General features: G+C 34.5%; 2 protein-coding genes across 4 annotated transcripts; one reads left to right on the top strand and one right to left on the bottom strand.

Annotated features, from left to right (window-relative positions):
* The first annotated feature begins 467 nt into the window (after positions 1-467).
* On the top strand, positions 468-8,731 carry LOC11425451 (uncharacterized). Of its 3 annotated transcripts, XM_039830651.1 has the most exons (8): positions 468-659; positions 726-918; positions 1,083-1,203; positions 3,372-3,709; positions 3,825-5,495; positions 5,598-5,886; positions 7,413-7,663; positions 8,381-8,731. In XM_039830651.1, exons 1-8 carry the CDS (start codon positions 595-597, stop codon positions 8,450-8,452), a joined length of 3,000 nt encoding a protein of 999 aa, XP_039686585.1. In that variant the 5' UTR covers positions 468-594; the 3' UTR covers positions 8,453-8,731. The 3 variants fall into 3 exon arrangements, with proteins under 3 accessions (XP_039686585.1, XP_024632064.2, XP_003596003.3); XM_024776296.2 differs by having other exon boundaries at positions 470-659; positions 3,825-5,886; XM_003595955.4 differs by having other exon boundaries at positions 471-659; positions 3,375-3,709; positions 3,825-5,886.
* Positions 8,732-12,530: 3,799 nt separating this feature from the next.
* On the bottom strand, positions 12,531-16,253 carry LOC11421947 (uncharacterized). Its single transcript, XM_003595956.4, has 7 exons — positions 16,099-16,253; positions 14,357-14,469; positions 14,155-14,217; positions 13,955-14,002; positions 13,613-13,666; positions 12,878-12,932; positions 12,531-12,774 (listed from the first exon to the last, which is right to left on the bottom strand). Exons 2-7 carry the CDS (start codon positions 14,444-14,446, stop codon positions 12,731-12,733), a joined length of 354 nt encoding a protein of 117 aa, XP_003596004.1. The 5' UTR covers positions 14,447-14,469; positions 16,099-16,253; the 3' UTR covers positions 12,531-12,730.
* Between the last annotated feature and the right edge of the window lie 680 nt (positions 16,254-16,933).

The raw sequence follows: 16,933 nt of genomic DNA, 5'->3' as shown, positions 1-16,933 counted from the left end.
GTTTAATGTATAAAAATATTGGTTTAATTAAGTTGTGCATTTGTGCCAATATTTTTTTGTGATTTGAACCGTTATGATGAATTTCAAACATTTGTGTAATTTGAACTAAATGTCGGTTTAATTTAATTATGGACAATTGTAAAAAATATTGTATTTTTCTTATGTCCGAGTTTCAATGTTGTATGAATTATTTTGCCTTTCGAAATGCTCTGCTTTAATTACAGGTAAAAACTGGCCGAAAAATGATTTGAAAATGTTTTAGAAAGTATCATGCAGAGCTCAATGTCTGCTTGTTTTCCTCGGCAGTTAACTCCCGAGGTTTTCCTCGGCAGTTAACTGCAGTCGGATTTCTAATTTCTCAGCAATTAACTGTCGATAGGGCAAAAAAGTAAATTACTCGTGTGACACAATCTTGTCAAATGTGGGAACAATAATTCTCAATAAGAAAAAGTGGGAGAATATGCGTTAATTAATAATTAAAAAAATGGATAAAAATAGGTAGATCACGCCTACCCAAAACTAGCATAGGATAGAAGTAGAAGTAGAAGCAGAATCATAATCGATAAGCGAAAAGCTTTCCAACTTATTTAAAAAATGAAGGAAGACGATGTTGTAACCTCTTCGAAGAAGAAGAATCATAAACCACATTCTGCTGCTAGGTAACAAACCTCTCTCTCTCTCTCTCTAGGGTTTCTCTCTCTCTAACATCTTCTCAATTCTCTCAGCTCTGCCGGAGCTTCATCTCCGCCGTACGACACCACCGGAGAAGCTAGCCGGCGTGACAAATCCAGCGCGGATTCGTACATGCTCATTGCTTCAGCGCTGCACGGTGCTTCAAATCCTTCGTGCAGACCATGGGAACGCTGTGATTTGCTTCGTCGCCTTTCCACTTTCAAAATCGCCGGAAAATTGCCCAAGGTTCGCTTAATTGTGTTCTAAGCAACTTGATTAAGATAATTGTAGTGAAATTGGGGATAATTGTAACAAATTTTTGGAAGTGAAGATTGTGTTCTAAGTAATTAGGTTAAGATAATTGAAGTTAAATTGGGGGAAATTGTAATGAGTTTTGGTGAATTTTGTAGGTTGGTGGTCCTTTAGCTTGTGCTAAAAGAGGGTGGGTAAATGTTGATGTTAGTAAGATTGAGTGTGAGTTATGTGGTGTGCAGTTAGATTACGCGTTGCCCTCGGCTTCCTCGGCTGAAGGTGAGAATATTCTTGTAATGGTTTAATCTTTTCTTGCTTTGTGATTGTTGGTTCTGCTAGGTTTCGATTGAACTATGTCAAGTTTATGTGATATAGAGGAGAGGTGATATTAGCTTTTTAATTTTTACATGCTTGTTTTGTTTCATGTTTAGGCTGTGGGGTATGTGCTTTCCTTAATTACTTATAGTCAGTTTTGTTTAATACTCCCTCCATTTCAAAATGAGTGTCGCTTTAGTCAAAAAAAATTGTTTCAAAATGAATGTCACTTTCGGTTTCCAATGCAATAATAACTTTTTCTTTTCAATTATACCCTTCAATTAATATTATGTTACACTACTTCCAAAGTATTATTTTTTCTTTAATGAAAAACAAACCAATAGTTGATTAGGATAATTTGGTAAAATTGCTACGACATTTGACTACTTTATTTCATTCCTTAATCTGTGTGCAATTGGCTAAAACGACACTCATTTTGAAACAGAGGGAGTAACAGATATAGCACAGCGGAATATTTGAACAAATTGCTATTGTTCCACGATACGCTGTTTAGTGCATAATCTTGCCAAATTGTGGCTACAGTGCCGCAGTAGCATTTTTGAGTGGTGGAATTTGAATAAACTGCTATTCTCTGCGGTCTTCAATTGACCACCCTGCTTACAATGCATTGTTTTTTTATTTTTAGCTCAATCAGTGTAGTTCGCTAGTCCTGCCGTACCCAAAAGTTATCTCTTCATGATGGTTCAAATTTGACACAATAGCTAAACTACTTAAAATTTCATAAGAGCATGGATAAACTTAAACTAACATGTCGTATTTGAAGTTTTCATTGTGAGGTACTGGGAGGAGTTGGAATGGAAGCATATTAATGCTTATTGCTTTGTAAGGGAGGTTATAGTGTTTGGGCTGTGGGGTATGGTGCTTTCCCCAACTACTTATAGTTAGTGATGTTAAATAGCGGATATAGCGTGGCAGAATTTGAACTAATTGTTATTGTTATGCGATATGCTATTTAGTTCATAATTGTCAAATTGCGGCTATAGTACCGCGGTAGCACTTTGAGTAGCAAAATTTGAACAAACCGCTATTTTTTGTGATCTGCAATTGACAACACTGCTTATAGTGCATTATTTCGTGATCTCTTCATGGGGAATCAAATTTGACACTACTGCTAAAATGCTTAAGTTTTGTAAGAGTATGGATGAGCTTAAACTTACATGCCAGATTTGTGATTTGTATTGGGAGGTACTGGGAAGGAATTGGAATGGAAGAATATTGATTCATACAGAGACGGAAAAAAGGGTTAATTGTTGATTCAGAATCTATAGCTAAGAGCTCTGTTATCAATAGCGGCCGCGCCGGCCGCTACACCAGAGCGGAGCGGAAAAATCAATACCACCGCACCAGGCCGCGTCGGCGTGTGTCAGAAGTGGAAAGCGGCCAAAATGGACCTATAAATAGTAAAACAATAACTTGTACTGGTTGTATATAATTGGTATTAGCCATTTTCGATTTTGCTATCCCTTTTATTTCATATTATGAATACTTCATGAAATTTTGAGTAATGTTTAAGGTATTTTAGTATTTCTCTTTGGATAGTATGGTACCAAGTATTAAATTTATTAGTGGCCGCACCACCGAAAAAGCGCACGCTACGCGCCCCGCTCCCGCACCCCGCCAATTATTGGGTTGGCCGCGCCGCATTTCCGTATTGACAACAGAGGCTAAGAGACAGGGATAGAGGAGGAGGAAAAACCAAAAATATCACAGTACTTTTGATCATGAAATCAATCTGATTCATTTTGTACCTTTCAATCATTGAAATAATGGGCCATGTTCTGCGTGTCTAGTTGATTCTATCACATTGCTTTACAACTGTTGCCGGGAATGGGAAGTCTGTTTAACATGAGAATGCCAACTGGATTGAATTTATTAGATGTTTTTAGTTTAACAGATTGTTGCTACATTATGCTTTCAACGATGGGTATCTTAAATCTTTTGATCTAGTTAGTATTTAATAAAAAATATTTTATCATCCTTGGCTCTTTTCTGTGTACGATATATTTTCTTATGTTTTGCTTCTGCATCACTACTCCCCTTATCTTGACCTTTATATTACTTAATTTATTGCTGCTTCTGGGCCTTGATTGTTTTTTCTCATATATTTGGAGAAGCTGATGCTTCCAGTGAAGAACTTTCTAAACAGCTTGATAGAGGACACAAAATCAACTGTCCCTGGAGAGGTAATAGCTGTCCAGAAAGCTTGGTGCAGTTTCCTCCTACCTCACATTCAGCTCTTATTGGAGGTTTCAAGGACCGGTGTGATGGACTCTTGCAGTTCTACTCTCTTCCGATTGTATCTTCATCTGCAGTTGAGCAGATGCGGGTTACACATGGCCCTCAAATCGATAGATTTATTGCTCAATTGCAAATTCAGACAGCTGGAGAATTGGGGTACAGAGCAGAAACCAGCCTTACTGGAGAACAGGCTCCTCATTCATACTCACATGTAAGGTTTTCTCAAATACATCATTTATCTTAATTTTTTACTTTATTGTATTTTATTCCAATTTGGTTTTTGTTGTTATCATCTCCATCCTTACATTAATGTAGCATTTCAATAGGCACAAAAGCTTATAAGTCTCTGTGGATGGGAGCCACGGTGGCTGCCTAATGTGCTCGACTGTGGAGAACAGTCGGCTGAATCTGCTAAAAATGGGTACAACTCTGATCCAGCCAAAGGCTCTGCACCAGGTCCGGCTCCAAGCAAGGAGTTTTCAAATTCGTCCAGGAAAGATACCGGGGATAATGATGTACTGGGTTCAGAATTTAATTGTGAATCTAGGTCACCTTTGTTAGATTGTAGCTTATGTGGAGCCACAGTTAGAATATGGGATTTCTTGACTGCCCCCCGTCCAGTTCATTTGACTCCCTGTGGGACCGATACTCCTCAAACGAGCAAGAAAATAGCATCAATGCGAGGAATAAGTGCAGCTAGTGGTATCAATGAATGGGCTGCTGCTGATGGTGTTGAGAAAGAGAGAACTGGAGATCGTGATGAGGCGACAACATCCGGTAAAAGGAAATTAGTATCCAATAAAGGTTTGGATTTAAATCTTAAAATGGCTAGTGGGCCACGTCGTTCTCTAATAAATGTGACTTCAACCTTAGATCATGTGCAATATGCTGGTGAAGGAAGCAATTTAAGGAATAGGGGCCCTTCAGGAAGTGATGTTGGTGGTCCGGCAGCTTCTTATGAATCACAAGGCCCCAATGTACGCAAGCGCAGGTTGGATGATGGTGCAACCAGAGCTGACAGGCCACCTCTAAGCATGCAACAGGCTGATAGTGCTGACAGAACTGTAGTTAACCATGATAATAATGAAATCAGTGGTGGTCAGCAGTATTCAGCTGGCCCATCAAAGCGTGCCCGTGATGCTAATCATTTAGAAACACTCCAGTTTTCATTAAGAAATACTTCTGGTGCTGTACCCAGCTATTCAGCGAATATTCAATCAGAAGCAGAGGAAAACACAGTTAACCAGTTGAACGCAGAGAAGGACCATGTTACCAGCATGCCATTTACTAGAGAGTCCACTCATGCATCATCTGTTATTGCGATGAATGGGCGTTATCACAGTTCAGATGATGAATCAATGGAAAGTGTTGAAAATTCTCCTGCAGATTTTAATGAAGTCAATTTCCCTTCTGTTGATTTGAATGAAACATCAGAGTTGAATAGCAGCTATCAAGCGCAACAGAGTGCTTGTAACCAACCTCCTTTAGAAAGAACAGGAGGGGAAGCAGGTCTTAGCAGTTCAAATGTTTGTGGGGAAGTTTTGAACACAGAGATATTGACTGCACAGGCTAGGGATGGTCCTAGTTTTGGTATTAGCGGCGGAAGTGTTGGTATGGGTGCAAGTCACGAGGCTGAAATCCATGGGACTGATGTCTCAGTTCATCGAGTTGATAGTTTGGGCGATGCTGAGCAAATTGCTGAAGTGATCGAAAATCACGGCCACGTTAGTGAATTTACACCATATCATGGACATAATGGCGATTTTGTGCCAGAGGAAATGAGTCGAGAAGATCCTCAAGGGGATAGTCAGGCTGTGGTATCTCAGTCTACAGCAAGGGTTGATAGTGGCTCAAAAACTATAGCTTCAACCAAGGTCGAGTCTGTTGAAAGTGGTGAAAAAACCAGTTGTAGCATGGAGACGCCAGGCCTTGAAAATAGTGCGCATCCGTCCCTTTCTTGCAATGCTGTTGTATGTTCTGCCTATGAAGTGTCCAAGGAAGAAGTTGCTCAGACTGGGAAGCCATCTTATATTGATGATGGGGCTCATCCGTCTCTTTCTTGCAATGCTGTTGTATGTTCTGCCTATGAAGTGTCCAAGGAAGAAGTTGCTCAGACTGGGAAGCCATCTTATATTGATGATGGGGCTCATCCGTCTCTTTCTTGCAATGCTGTTGTATGTTCTGCCTATGAAGTGTCCAAGGAAGAAGTTACTCAGACTGGGAAGCCATCTTATATTGATGATGGGGCTCATCCGTCTCTTTCTTGCAATGCTGTTGTATGTTCTGCCTATGAAGTCTCCAAGGAAGAAGTTACTCAGACCGGGAAGGAATCTTATATTGATGTTAGTACATATCATGAATCAGGCAATTTAGATGCCGATGTTGTGGGTAAGCCTGCTGATAATTGTTTTTTAAAAATTTCATACAGTTCTTTCTATCTCAATTATGTTTTGATATGCTCTTCCAGTCTTGCCCCCTTATCCTATCATTCATCCAGATTCTCAATGTGACTAGTTAGTATAATCTGTTTTGAGGTATGAATAATTCATCGTAATATGACTGCCAGCCTCTCTCCTAACAATATGATTATGTAGTGTTTAATTATACAAAGTTATTTGGTGATTGAAATTTGAAATATATAAATGCCAACGACAAGCATGAGTAGTAATATCGGAAGGCCTTATAAAAAATGGCTTGATTATTGGAGTGGAGGGAACAGTTTATAGATCCAGAGGGAAGAGAGTGGAATATAGCTTGTTGTTTGGATGCTTAGTGAAGTAGGGGAAAACATGCGTCCATTCTTTGTTTGGGAATCAAATCATTTATCTCCATTTCCTGCCCCCCTCCTTGTCTTTTCTATTTATTGCTTACAATTCAACCCCCCCCGCCTCTCTCTCTCTCTCTCCCCTCTCCCTTTTAGGAGCCTTCTTTTCCCATCCGAACACTCCCATTTGATCATATGTATAGTACCAGTGTTTATGTAACTGTTATAATGAGTATATTATACATAAATATACTTATTATATTGCATAATCATAGTTCGACGATCCAATAATTATCATGTTTATGTTATTATATATGAGTTATGAAACCTATTTTAGATGATACTATCAACTTTATGACTTAAACCAGTTTCGTGGTGGTCGCGTCAATCATAGTAGTCAATAGCGGCCGCGCGGTGCGGTGCGGTGCCGGAGCGCTACGCAAAAAGCCATAGCGTTGCGGTGTGAGATAGCGGCGCAATGCTTCGTAGCGGTTTTGCGGTTTAGAACCGCTATTTCATTTTAAGAGAAAATACAAAATTGTCCTTGGTTTTAAAAAAAAAAGGGTATTTCTGTAAATCTTCCTCTGCTTTTCTGCTGTTCTGTAAAACTTCTTCACCTCTGCTGTAAATCTTCCTCTACTTTGTCGTGTTTGCTCTGTTATCCTGTTATTTTTTTGTTTAACAATCTCAAAACTCTGTTGTCCTGTTACTTTTTTGTTCTAGTTTTCTTTGTTATTATTGATTCCAAACTCCATTCTGCTCTCTATGTTTCTGTTTGTAGTTTGTACAAACAATCCTCTGTTTTGTTCATATAAAACTCTATTCTGCTCTCTCTTTTTCCTTATTTTTGTTGTTTTTGTTTTTATGAAATAGCGGTCATAGCGCTATGCGCTATCCCACTATAGCATTTTTGGGGTCGGCCGCTACGCGCCGCTATCCGCTATTAACTACTATGGTGTCAATCAATAATGAATGATCTTTGAATTAAATTTTGAACTATTAACCATATTTATGCCAACAGTCCCATAAAAATCTCTAATATTATGCTGATTAATTTATTTAGTCCAAGAAAATTCCCCCTATTTTGTGCTACCTTATTCTCACAGCTGTTTGTTGTACATTAACTATTTGGCTTGGTTCTAATGATCAGGGACTCCTTACAGAGACAACAGTAGTGGACGTGTTGAATTTGATCCAATCAAATTACATAATGACTACTGTCCTTGGGTGAATGGAGTTGTTGCGGCTGCTGGCTCTGATAGTCCTTGTTCCACTTCTGATGTGGGTCCTGCAGCTCGTTGTGGCTGGCAGCTGACTTTGGAAGCCCTTGATTCTTTCCAGTTGCTTGGGCATCTTCCAGTGCAAACTCTGGAATCCGAGTCGGCAGCATCCATGTGTAAGGTTTGTTCTGGTTTTCTCACCCTTGTTTTATTCCTGATAAAAGTTGATACTTTATTTTCATGTTGATATTTTCTCGGTGTTACTCGTTTATAAACAATTTTCTTTGAATTGTGATAAAAATGGTTTTACAAGCTACAGATTATTCATATTAAAGGTAAGGAATTAGAACTGACAACAGATGTACGAAGGAACAACAACAATCGTTTCACAAGTCACTATTAAAAGTTAGGAATTAGCACAGACAACAGATGTAAGAAGTGAGGAACAACAAAAACATGTAAACAAGGATGCAACACTTCAAAAATATAAATAAGTTAATAAAAATTTTACTTGCCAAATACTTCTTCTGGTCTCTCATAATATTAAGAAAAAGTTACGAACTTTGCACTCTTTTAGAAAAGTAATGTCGTTTAATTTCTCTGATTAATAAAAAAAGTAATTGTATTTTTCAAATTGCTCCTCATGATAGCTTGTTCCATGAGAATAAAAGTTATGATCAGGAAATAAATCTAAATTAATTAAAAAATAATTTATGAATAATAACATTAAATATTATAGATGTAGCAGAAAACTCAGGAGTATTATATATTTATTTTTTCGCTTGAAATTTGTTTTTATTTCTACCCAAGACATAATTTTCTGTTTAATAGTGTAGCATAGTAGATTATAGTGCTGATGGATGTGAATTTCTTTTGATACTTAACATGTTTCTTGCAGGGTGACCGGTTCACTTCCAGCCAGAAATTGTTAGCGCGCAACTCCTTTGTAAGACACCAAGGAAAAAACTAAGACATTCAGAAAGTTGTCACAAGTTTCATTTCAGTTGAACTGTTTCTTCAGACTGAGTATTATTCCTTTATCCCAATTAAGGTTTTATGTTTTTAATCAAATGTCTGTCCAATTTTAAATGTTCATTTTGTTGTCATAATATTTTGATTATTTATTGGATTTTGGTTTTGTATTTTCTAGTTTAATAAAAGTATCATTGGAATTGACATGTACAAATTGTTATTGGATGATAGAAAGTGATAGCGGGTGATGAAGTACCTTCATTATTATTTATTGCAATTTCAGTATGTAGTCTTGCCTGAAAGGGCTATATTGTCTTTTAATTTGGAGCATGATACCTTTAACCCAAAGTAGTAGATTAGTAATCTTCAACCAAGATCATTCATACCAGGAATACGAGAATCGTAATTCTTTTCTTATCATTAATATACTCTCTTTGTTCCATATCAAGTGTTACTTTAGATTATTTCATAAGAAAAGTTGCAAATAAATAAATAGTGTAACAAAGTTAAAACTCAATTATTATTAACCATTAGATATCTAATCATTGTCATGAATGCATAATGGAATATAATAAACTTGAGAGAGTAGTCTTGAACAAAACATAAAACTTGAGAGAGGAACTTTATAAACATTATTTTTCAACCACTCATTCTAAACTTGAGAATGATGCACATAATATTGATATTAATTTGAGACATTTGTTATTGTGACAGTCAATATAGTATGGATGATGTAGTTTTTAGCACTGCTGTCAAATTGTGATTATACTCAATTATACAAGACATACATGATTTGATTTTTTTCCCCATAAGTTGCATGTATTACATGTACATGTGTGCACTATTATCGAGTATGGGTATATTATATATAAGATTGGTATAATGTCGAAATTATGGTATGTTAAAATAAATTTTAAAATAATAACGTAAGGAAAGGTGGATTTTAGGGTGAGGGCTCTATTAAGTCCCTCACCGATGTACCATTTAAATTGGCCGTTGGATGAAAAAAAATGTACATAATATCTGTAATCACAAACCACACAGGATTATGCTTTACAACCACTCACTCTTCCTTCTCTTTTTTCTTTCGCTGGACACAGTCTGCACTTTTTTTTCTAATGATCTTTTATGCCTCTTTCACCCTATTCCTCTCATAGTGAAAATGTCAGAAACAATCATATTAAAGGTTAGCACAGATTTTGATTGTCTTAGCACCATCAACATAATTTATTGTATCCATGGTCACAAAACTTCACATCAAAATCATTTTTAGATTGAAAATTTCACAAAATTTATTGTACAAGACGGACGGGTAATGAAAAATAAGAGTGATAAAATGAAATTTATTGAATCCAGTCTTCAATCATCATTTTTTAAGATTTCTAAAAGTCAATATCAGAACTGAGAATCATAAAACAACAATTTCAAGGAACATAAAATGAAAGAGAAGAAAGGATTAAATTTATGTGATATGGGAGAAGATGATGATTTGGAATCGGTGGTGGTTGTTTGGAGCACTAGAGAGAAGAAAAAGCATAATCCTGTGTGATTTGTGACTAAAGATATCATGTACACTTTTTTCATCTAACGGTCAATTTAAATGGTACATCGGTGAAGGACTTAATAGAGCCCTCACTCTAGAATCCACCACCATATATTTTTAGGGTGAGGGAGCAATTAAGTCCCTCACTAGTGGACTATGTCTAACAACTATTAGATTAAATGAGTCCACATTTTTATCATGCACCTTCCTGTATTTGATCTCTTTTCTTTCTTCTCCTCTCCTCCCTAATTTGCAGTTTTGCTGTCTTCCTTGTTTTTATCTATCACCTTCTCAAATCCCATTGTTGTTCATTCCTTAATAATACATATCATTTGAATTTATGAATTATCTTTCAAAATTTAAATATATCATTCTCCCTCAAATATCACATAAAGAGTGTTGTTCTATAACTCAATCATTCTATAAAGATCTAACGGGAAACTTATACCCTTTTATTCTTCTTAACTTCACTTGTAAAATAAATTAAATTGATTAATTTCTTATTCAATGTGTTTCTTTCAGTGTGTAGAATTCAAATAACTCATTTTTTAATGGGAATTCAAATAACTTATATTTCTTAGCAAAACCCATGAACCTTTGAAAGCGGCACTCAACTCAATTTTTATTGCAGATTCACATTGTTGCTCCTAAATTGGAATGGACGTTGAAGATGATGATTTCAACCAAAAGCATTAAAAAAATTAGACAAAAGAATTAATATTTTGAAATTGATACGTGATTGAATTTCCTTTTAATATCTAAATGCCTGCAAAATCAGGGATTGTGTTTTTAATCCAGGCAATACAACCTCACCCTAGAACCTGGTTTTAGGATGAGAGAAAAATATATTTGTGACCCACAGTAGATAATGTACAATAAGATGTGTGTAGTTTGATTAATCTGATGCCTATTAATAGTGGTCCACCGGTGAGGAACTTAATAGCTCCCTCATCCTAGAATTCACCTTTTTTTATTATGTGATTTTTTTAAGGGTTAAATATGTTTTTGGTCCCTATAAATATACCAACTTTTCGTTTTAGTCCCTCTAAAATTTTCCTTCAACTTTTAGTCCCTATAAAATTTTCAATCCCTACTTTTGGTCCCTATTTTTAAGTAAATTTTTGCATTTTTTAATGAAATTGTGCAAAAATGTATGAAATATTGTAAAAATCACTCCAAAAAAAAATAAAATTTTTTAACAAAACATGAATTAAATATGAATTTTTTACCGCCAAAAATATAAAAATTCATATTTAATTCATGTTTTGGTAAAAAAATTTAAACTTTTTTGGGAGAGATCCTTGTAATATTATACATTTTTTCTGCAAAATTTTATTTAAAAATATGAAATCTACATATGAGTTTACTTTAAACGAGGGACCAAAAGTAAATATTGAAAATTTTATAGGGACTAAAAGTTGAAGGAAAATTTTAAAAGGACTAAAACGAAAAGTTGGTATATTTATAGGGACCAAAAACATATTTAACCCTTTTTTTAATACACATAAATTAGAGATAGTTATGCATTTTTTTTTGGGTTAAATATGTTTTTAGTCCCTGTAAATATGTCAACTTTTCGTTTTAGTCCTCTAAAATTTTTCTTCAACTTTTAGTCCCTATAAAATTTTTAATTTTCACTTTTGGTCCCTCTTTTAAAGAAAACTCATATGTAGAATTCATATTTTTTAATAAAATTTTTCAGAAAAATTCAAAATATTATAAGAATCACTACAAAAATTTTTAACAAAAAATGAATTTAATATGAATTTTTATATTTTTACGGTTAAAAATTCATATTTAATTTGTACTTTGTTAAAAAATTCTAATTTTTTTTAAGAATGTTTTTTAGAATATTTTGCACAATTTTATTAAAAAATAAAAAAAAAATTAAAAATAGGGACCAAAAGTAGTGATTGAAAATTTTATAGGGACTAAAAATTGAAGGAAAATTTTAGAGGGACTAAAACGAAAAACTGACATATTTATAGGGACCAAAAACATATTTAACCCTTTTTTTTTTGTCAAACAATGTTTACCCTTAAGGTGAATAAGTAATAATCTAATGTTTGAATGCCAGTTTCTACATATCATAATGTCCTTACCAAGTGAGTTATGCTTACAGAGACAATGAGATTTTTACATTCTATCAACTATATTGATGTCAACTTTCAAAATATCAAAACTTGGTTTTACCAAATATTATAAATTTTCAGTTTTAATGATACAAAAATTCATTTAACCCCGTCTTTTGTTTTAAAAAAACTGCCCAGAAAACATTAAGAATTACTTTTTATTGTTTTCATCACTATGTAATAAACAAATCTATCAAGACAACAAGCAAAGCGAAACAATGTGACATTTTTTGTAATTTAAAGTGAAAACAAAAAATATAATCCGAAACCAAACAAATCAACAGTATTTTAGTTTTAATCTTGTTCAATATTTGCCTAATCTATTTTTACACCATGACCACTATCCATCATTAATTTCTTATTGTTCTTTTTCCTTTTCAAAACTATGAAATAAAGAGGTATGAAGGGAGGGGGGAAGAAGAGTAAAACACAAATCAAAATCACAGCAAGTCCCTACAGAAAAACTGCAGGTCAAATAATTTGTCTTATGCTAATATAATATGAATACAAACTTCCTTTATTGTTGAAAACAACAAAAAGTTATACCTAATGAGGTATCAGAACAATAATCAGCACATCATCAAAAGCCTGATTGCTGCTTTTACTCATTGGAAGCTGCATCCTCAGATGGAACACTTCCACCTTCTATAAAAAGAAGAATTTAGTTAGTTCATTGTGAAGATGCTGAGAGACTATATAGTAAGAAGAATGGGGGAAATTCTAATTTAGCCATAAAAAACAAACATACCTTCACCGGAAGGAGCGTAAGGAGATTTCCGGTAACGTGTTTGCTGCTGTGTTGGCTGAAAAACAAAAGAGCCAAACAGAACTTCGTCAAGCACATTACAATAAAATGGAAGGTATGAGTGTGATTATATTAAGGCACGTTTGGATAAATTTTGAAAGAAAGAACTTCTATGATATAGCTTGTTTCAGAATTAATTCTTCCTAGCCTCTACAAAACAACTTATTTTTTGCAGCTTTTGAAATACAATCACATTCATCAGAAATTTTACTTTTGATGAAAAAAGTACTTTTTCTACAAAAACTTCAAACAAACAGACCCTTAATTGTGTTCAACTATGAATGTTAGATGGAATGATTAAATTTGTAATATTAAATACTCCATCGGTGGAAGCTTCACTCCAACTGGGATTATAAAACAATAGAGATCCGCTTATATTCTTTATACACCAAAAAACTGTAGTAATAAATATCTCCATTTCTTTTGAAAAACGGAGATAACCCACACAAACTATTTTACTAGGCACATGCATGATGCTACAATTAGAAAATTTATGTGTATGCTTTATCCCATAGATAAGCTAACATAGCTATGAGTTAACTATTTAAAAAAACTGTCAAAACTCAAGAACCATCAGGCAACAAGCAATTCACCCAGCAGAACAGTTATTATCAAGCCAAAAAGAAAGTATGTTGCCATATATAAATCAGATGTTGGGATGTTGATTAAATTAAATACCTGTAGTTTAGGCCGAAGAGCCTCAAGTGGTCCCTTAGGCTTACTACCACCTTGCTGTTTCACATGAGGATAGAAAAAGAGTGTGAGATAGTTCAACAGTATTGTCAATTGCAGATCATGGAAAATAGCGGTTTATTTAAATTCCTCTATGCGAAAGTACTATAGCGGCGCTACAACCGTTATTTGACAGCATTTGGTAATAAATACTGTAACATTGAACAATAGTGATTTGTTCAAATTCCACTAGGCTATAGCATCACTATAGACGCTATTTAACAACATTGGTTCAATTCAATATAACTATATTAGCAACTATTGTGAATGTGTGTTTTCCAGAAGTACCTTTCCCAATGCCCAATCCGCAGAATCGAAGTAAGCACGCTCATGGTCCTGGCACAAAATTTAAATGTCAAATGAGAAATCAAATGAGCACTTCTATCACCAAATATTCACGTGGGCATTGCATTGACCGTCTTGATTTCATAAACTTCGTTACAAACAAATGAACACACAGAAATCAGCATGCGTGTACGGTGGTGTACCTTAGAAATAAGTGGTGGCTTTTTGGGTACAATTCCTCCATATTTTTTCTTTAAAGTTTCCTCCTACAAGGTTTATAAACTCATGAGACAAAAAATAAAGAAATTCATTTGGAAGTAACAGCTCCATAGTAAAGAGAATACCTAATCTGAAGTCAATTTAACTTTAATTTAAACATGCAAGAAAGCAAGATATGAAAATAACCTGCTTTTGGGGTGACGGCATGTTAACTGACCCATCAGATGCATCCACATCCATCTGTCCAATGTCTTTGCTATCCTCTATGTTTGACATGTGATCCTTTAGAGCGTAAAATACTGCAGATGCAACAACAGGCCATGTTAGCAGAAAATTCTCAAGTAGGTAGGTCGGTCGGTGGTAAGTTAAGCGACACTGAAGGAGATATAAGCAGAACATTTGAAGTTCGCTCCCTGGAAACTAACATAACCACTAAGCAGATAATTCTCAACTACAGAAACTACAGCATTCGTGAATGAGTTATAGAATCTAGCAATAATTAGATTTTAGAACGCACTTTAGAACTCAAAAGTAAGGAAAACATCAAAATCTAGCAATGAATACAATTTGATACATGTAAGATGAAGAAACCACACATCTAAACAAATAGAAAGACCTGCACTGACAATACAACAAACACATACGCTCAAACAAATTCTAAATCCTAAAAACTTTGCAACTATACCGGTTATACTGCACAAATTCTGTAAACCCATTCATGCCCTTAAACATGTAATTGGAATTTTGGTTTGCAGGGTAAAAGAGAGGCAACATAAACTACAGCTGAAAAATTTATTGAATCAACTTGTACTACTTACATTGAGATCAATTGGACATAAATCTTTCTAAGAAAATAATATTGTGCCGTCATATAAATGTAATCATGCAATATAAAGAAAAAGAAATAAGAGAAATCAATCCAAGTATACTGAAAAACTGCAAAAGTGCAAATTACAGTTTTTTGTTTGAGATTCCAGTGTAAGCAAATGGGAAATAAAAAATGCATTCCAATGCTCTTCTAATTTGAAGTTTTTCTTGCTACCACTGATATCCAGATTGAGATTACTCAAAATTTAGTGGATGCTGTAAATTCTAGATTCAAGCAAAAGTACCCCCAAACGTGAAATTTTGTCTAATGAAAGCTTAAAGAACATGCTAATATTTCATTTTACCAAACTTTACGTCTCCGTGTCAAGACAAAAAAAAAAAAAAAAAACTATCCTAATCAAAAGTAAAAGACATTCCAATGAACAATGCTACCTCAAAGAAATGTTATCCAAGTTACAAGTGATCTACTTAGTCTATGTTCGGTATAACGATTGAAACTATGAGAAGTGATTATTCCTGTCAAGCATTATTGTAGTAGAAAATACAAATGATTGATTAATGAGTAGAGGTGATAAAAAGTAGCTTTTGTATTAGATCAACAACAACTTTACGCGAAGTTTTACATCAAAGCTTCTTTTAGAGTATTTAAAAAAGTGTAAATCACTTAACTTCAAACTCAATTATACTTTTGAAAAATGCTAGCTACTATTACAAATTTACAATCAAGCAAGGATAAAGAAGAAGAACATGATTGTGTGGTCTTCCAATATGTCAAAAAATAATTGGCTATGAAACACTGAGATGGACACCGAACACGACAGTGACACCGGTAGTAATAATTTAAGAAAAATGAATTAATTGAACGTAACGGTTTTGATCAGAGGTGTCGGTGCTACAAAGCTAATTGAACAAACAAAAAAAAAAGTCAAAAACAGAAGAACACACATCTGAGCATTAAAAATGATTGCAGAGTTAGTTAGAATTATTGTTTGCATAGAAAAAAAAAAACATAGATTATTGAAAGCTCAACAAAAAAAATTGCAGGTAAATCGGTATTGAGAAAAGGAAAAGCACAGAAGAAGATTGAAGAAAGAACTGACCGGAGACAAGCGTGATGAGCGGAGCACCGAACGTCCGGTCGGTGTTCAGTTCAGCTCTTCAATTGTCTCTCAGATCCTAATCCCTTTTCTTGCATTCAATTCAATTATTTGTTTCGTTTTTATTTATTTATTTATTGCTGATATATACACCTACGTTACGTGTAAGGAGTTTTTATTTTAATTAAGGTAAAATAAAATAAAATTTATCATTGGTTATCGGATAAACAATTGAAATAAGATGCTTTTACTTGTTAATTTGGTTTGGATAATTAAAGAATGGGTTTGGCGTGTGATTTGATTAAGTGTGTATATGATGAATTGGATGGATTGCTTGCTTTTCACCTACATGTAACCATTTATTCAGATTATAAATATTTTGTCAAAAAAGTAATGAAAAATATGTTTGCCATGTGGCTCTGTAAAACTGTTTTTTTACGTCTAAAAAATTTATTTTATTTTGTGCCAATTGTGGTTCTTAATAAAGGTAAAAGTTGCTTCTTTACTTCGACCAATCATGGATGGTAGCCTAAAAAATTTACCGGTATTTGTAACAACATGTACGTCGAGGATGGATGTGATAGAGTCTTGAGTAGGGTCGGTCACACTCCGACTATAATAAACTTCAGATTTAGGGAGGCTAATTGCTTGGCAGAAGCTTTCTCATAAGTTTCAAGAATGTGTTTCATCATAAAAGCTTCTCTTTCCTCCGCCCTGAAAAATAAAAAACGGTCGTATGCCAATAACAAATGAGAAATAATAGGAGCACTAGTACATATAGATATGCCATGAATATCCCTCTCTCATTTCAGCTTGACGAATAAGAGTTGAGAGACCT

This window comes from Medicago truncatula, chromosome 2, assembly GCF_003473485.1.
Source record: "Medicago truncatula cultivar Jemalong A17 chromosome 2, MtrunA17r5.0-ANR, whole genome shotgun sequence".
Lineage (NCBI taxonomy): Eukaryota > Viridiplantae > Streptophyta > Magnoliopsida > Fabales > Fabaceae > Medicago > Medicago truncatula.
The sequence above is the reverse complement of the archived record's forward strand: the minus strand, read 5'-3'. Positions and strand labels throughout refer to the sequence as shown.

Excerpts from the sequence above, each read along its gene's own strand:
- LOC11421947 (XM_003595956.4), bottom strand. The coding sequence starts at position 14,446 with ATGTCAAACATAGAGGATAGCAAAGACATTGGACAGATGGATGTGGAT. Across the intron at positions 13,667-13,954 it reads CGGATTGGGCATTGGGAAAG|CAAGGTGGTAGTAAGCCTAA; the intron begins GTACTTCTGGAA and ends CATGTGAAACAG. Across the intron at positions 12,933-13,612 it reads CTCTTCGGCCTAAACTACAG|CCAACACAGCAGCAAACACG; the intron begins GTATTTAATTTA and ends TTTGTTTTTCAG.
- LOC11425451 (XM_024776296.2), top strand. The coding sequence starts at position 595 with ATGAAGGAAGACGATGTTGTAACCTCTTCGAAGAAGAAGAATCATAAA. Across the intron at positions 1,204-3,371 it reads CTCGGCTTCCTCGGCTGAAG|AAGCTGATGCTTCCAGTGAA; the intron begins GTGAGAATATTC and ends ATATATTTGGAG. Across the intron at positions 5,887-7,412 it reads TTTAGATGCCGATGTTGTGG|GGACTCCTTACAGAGACAAC; the intron begins GTAAGCCTGCTG and ends TCTAATGATCAG.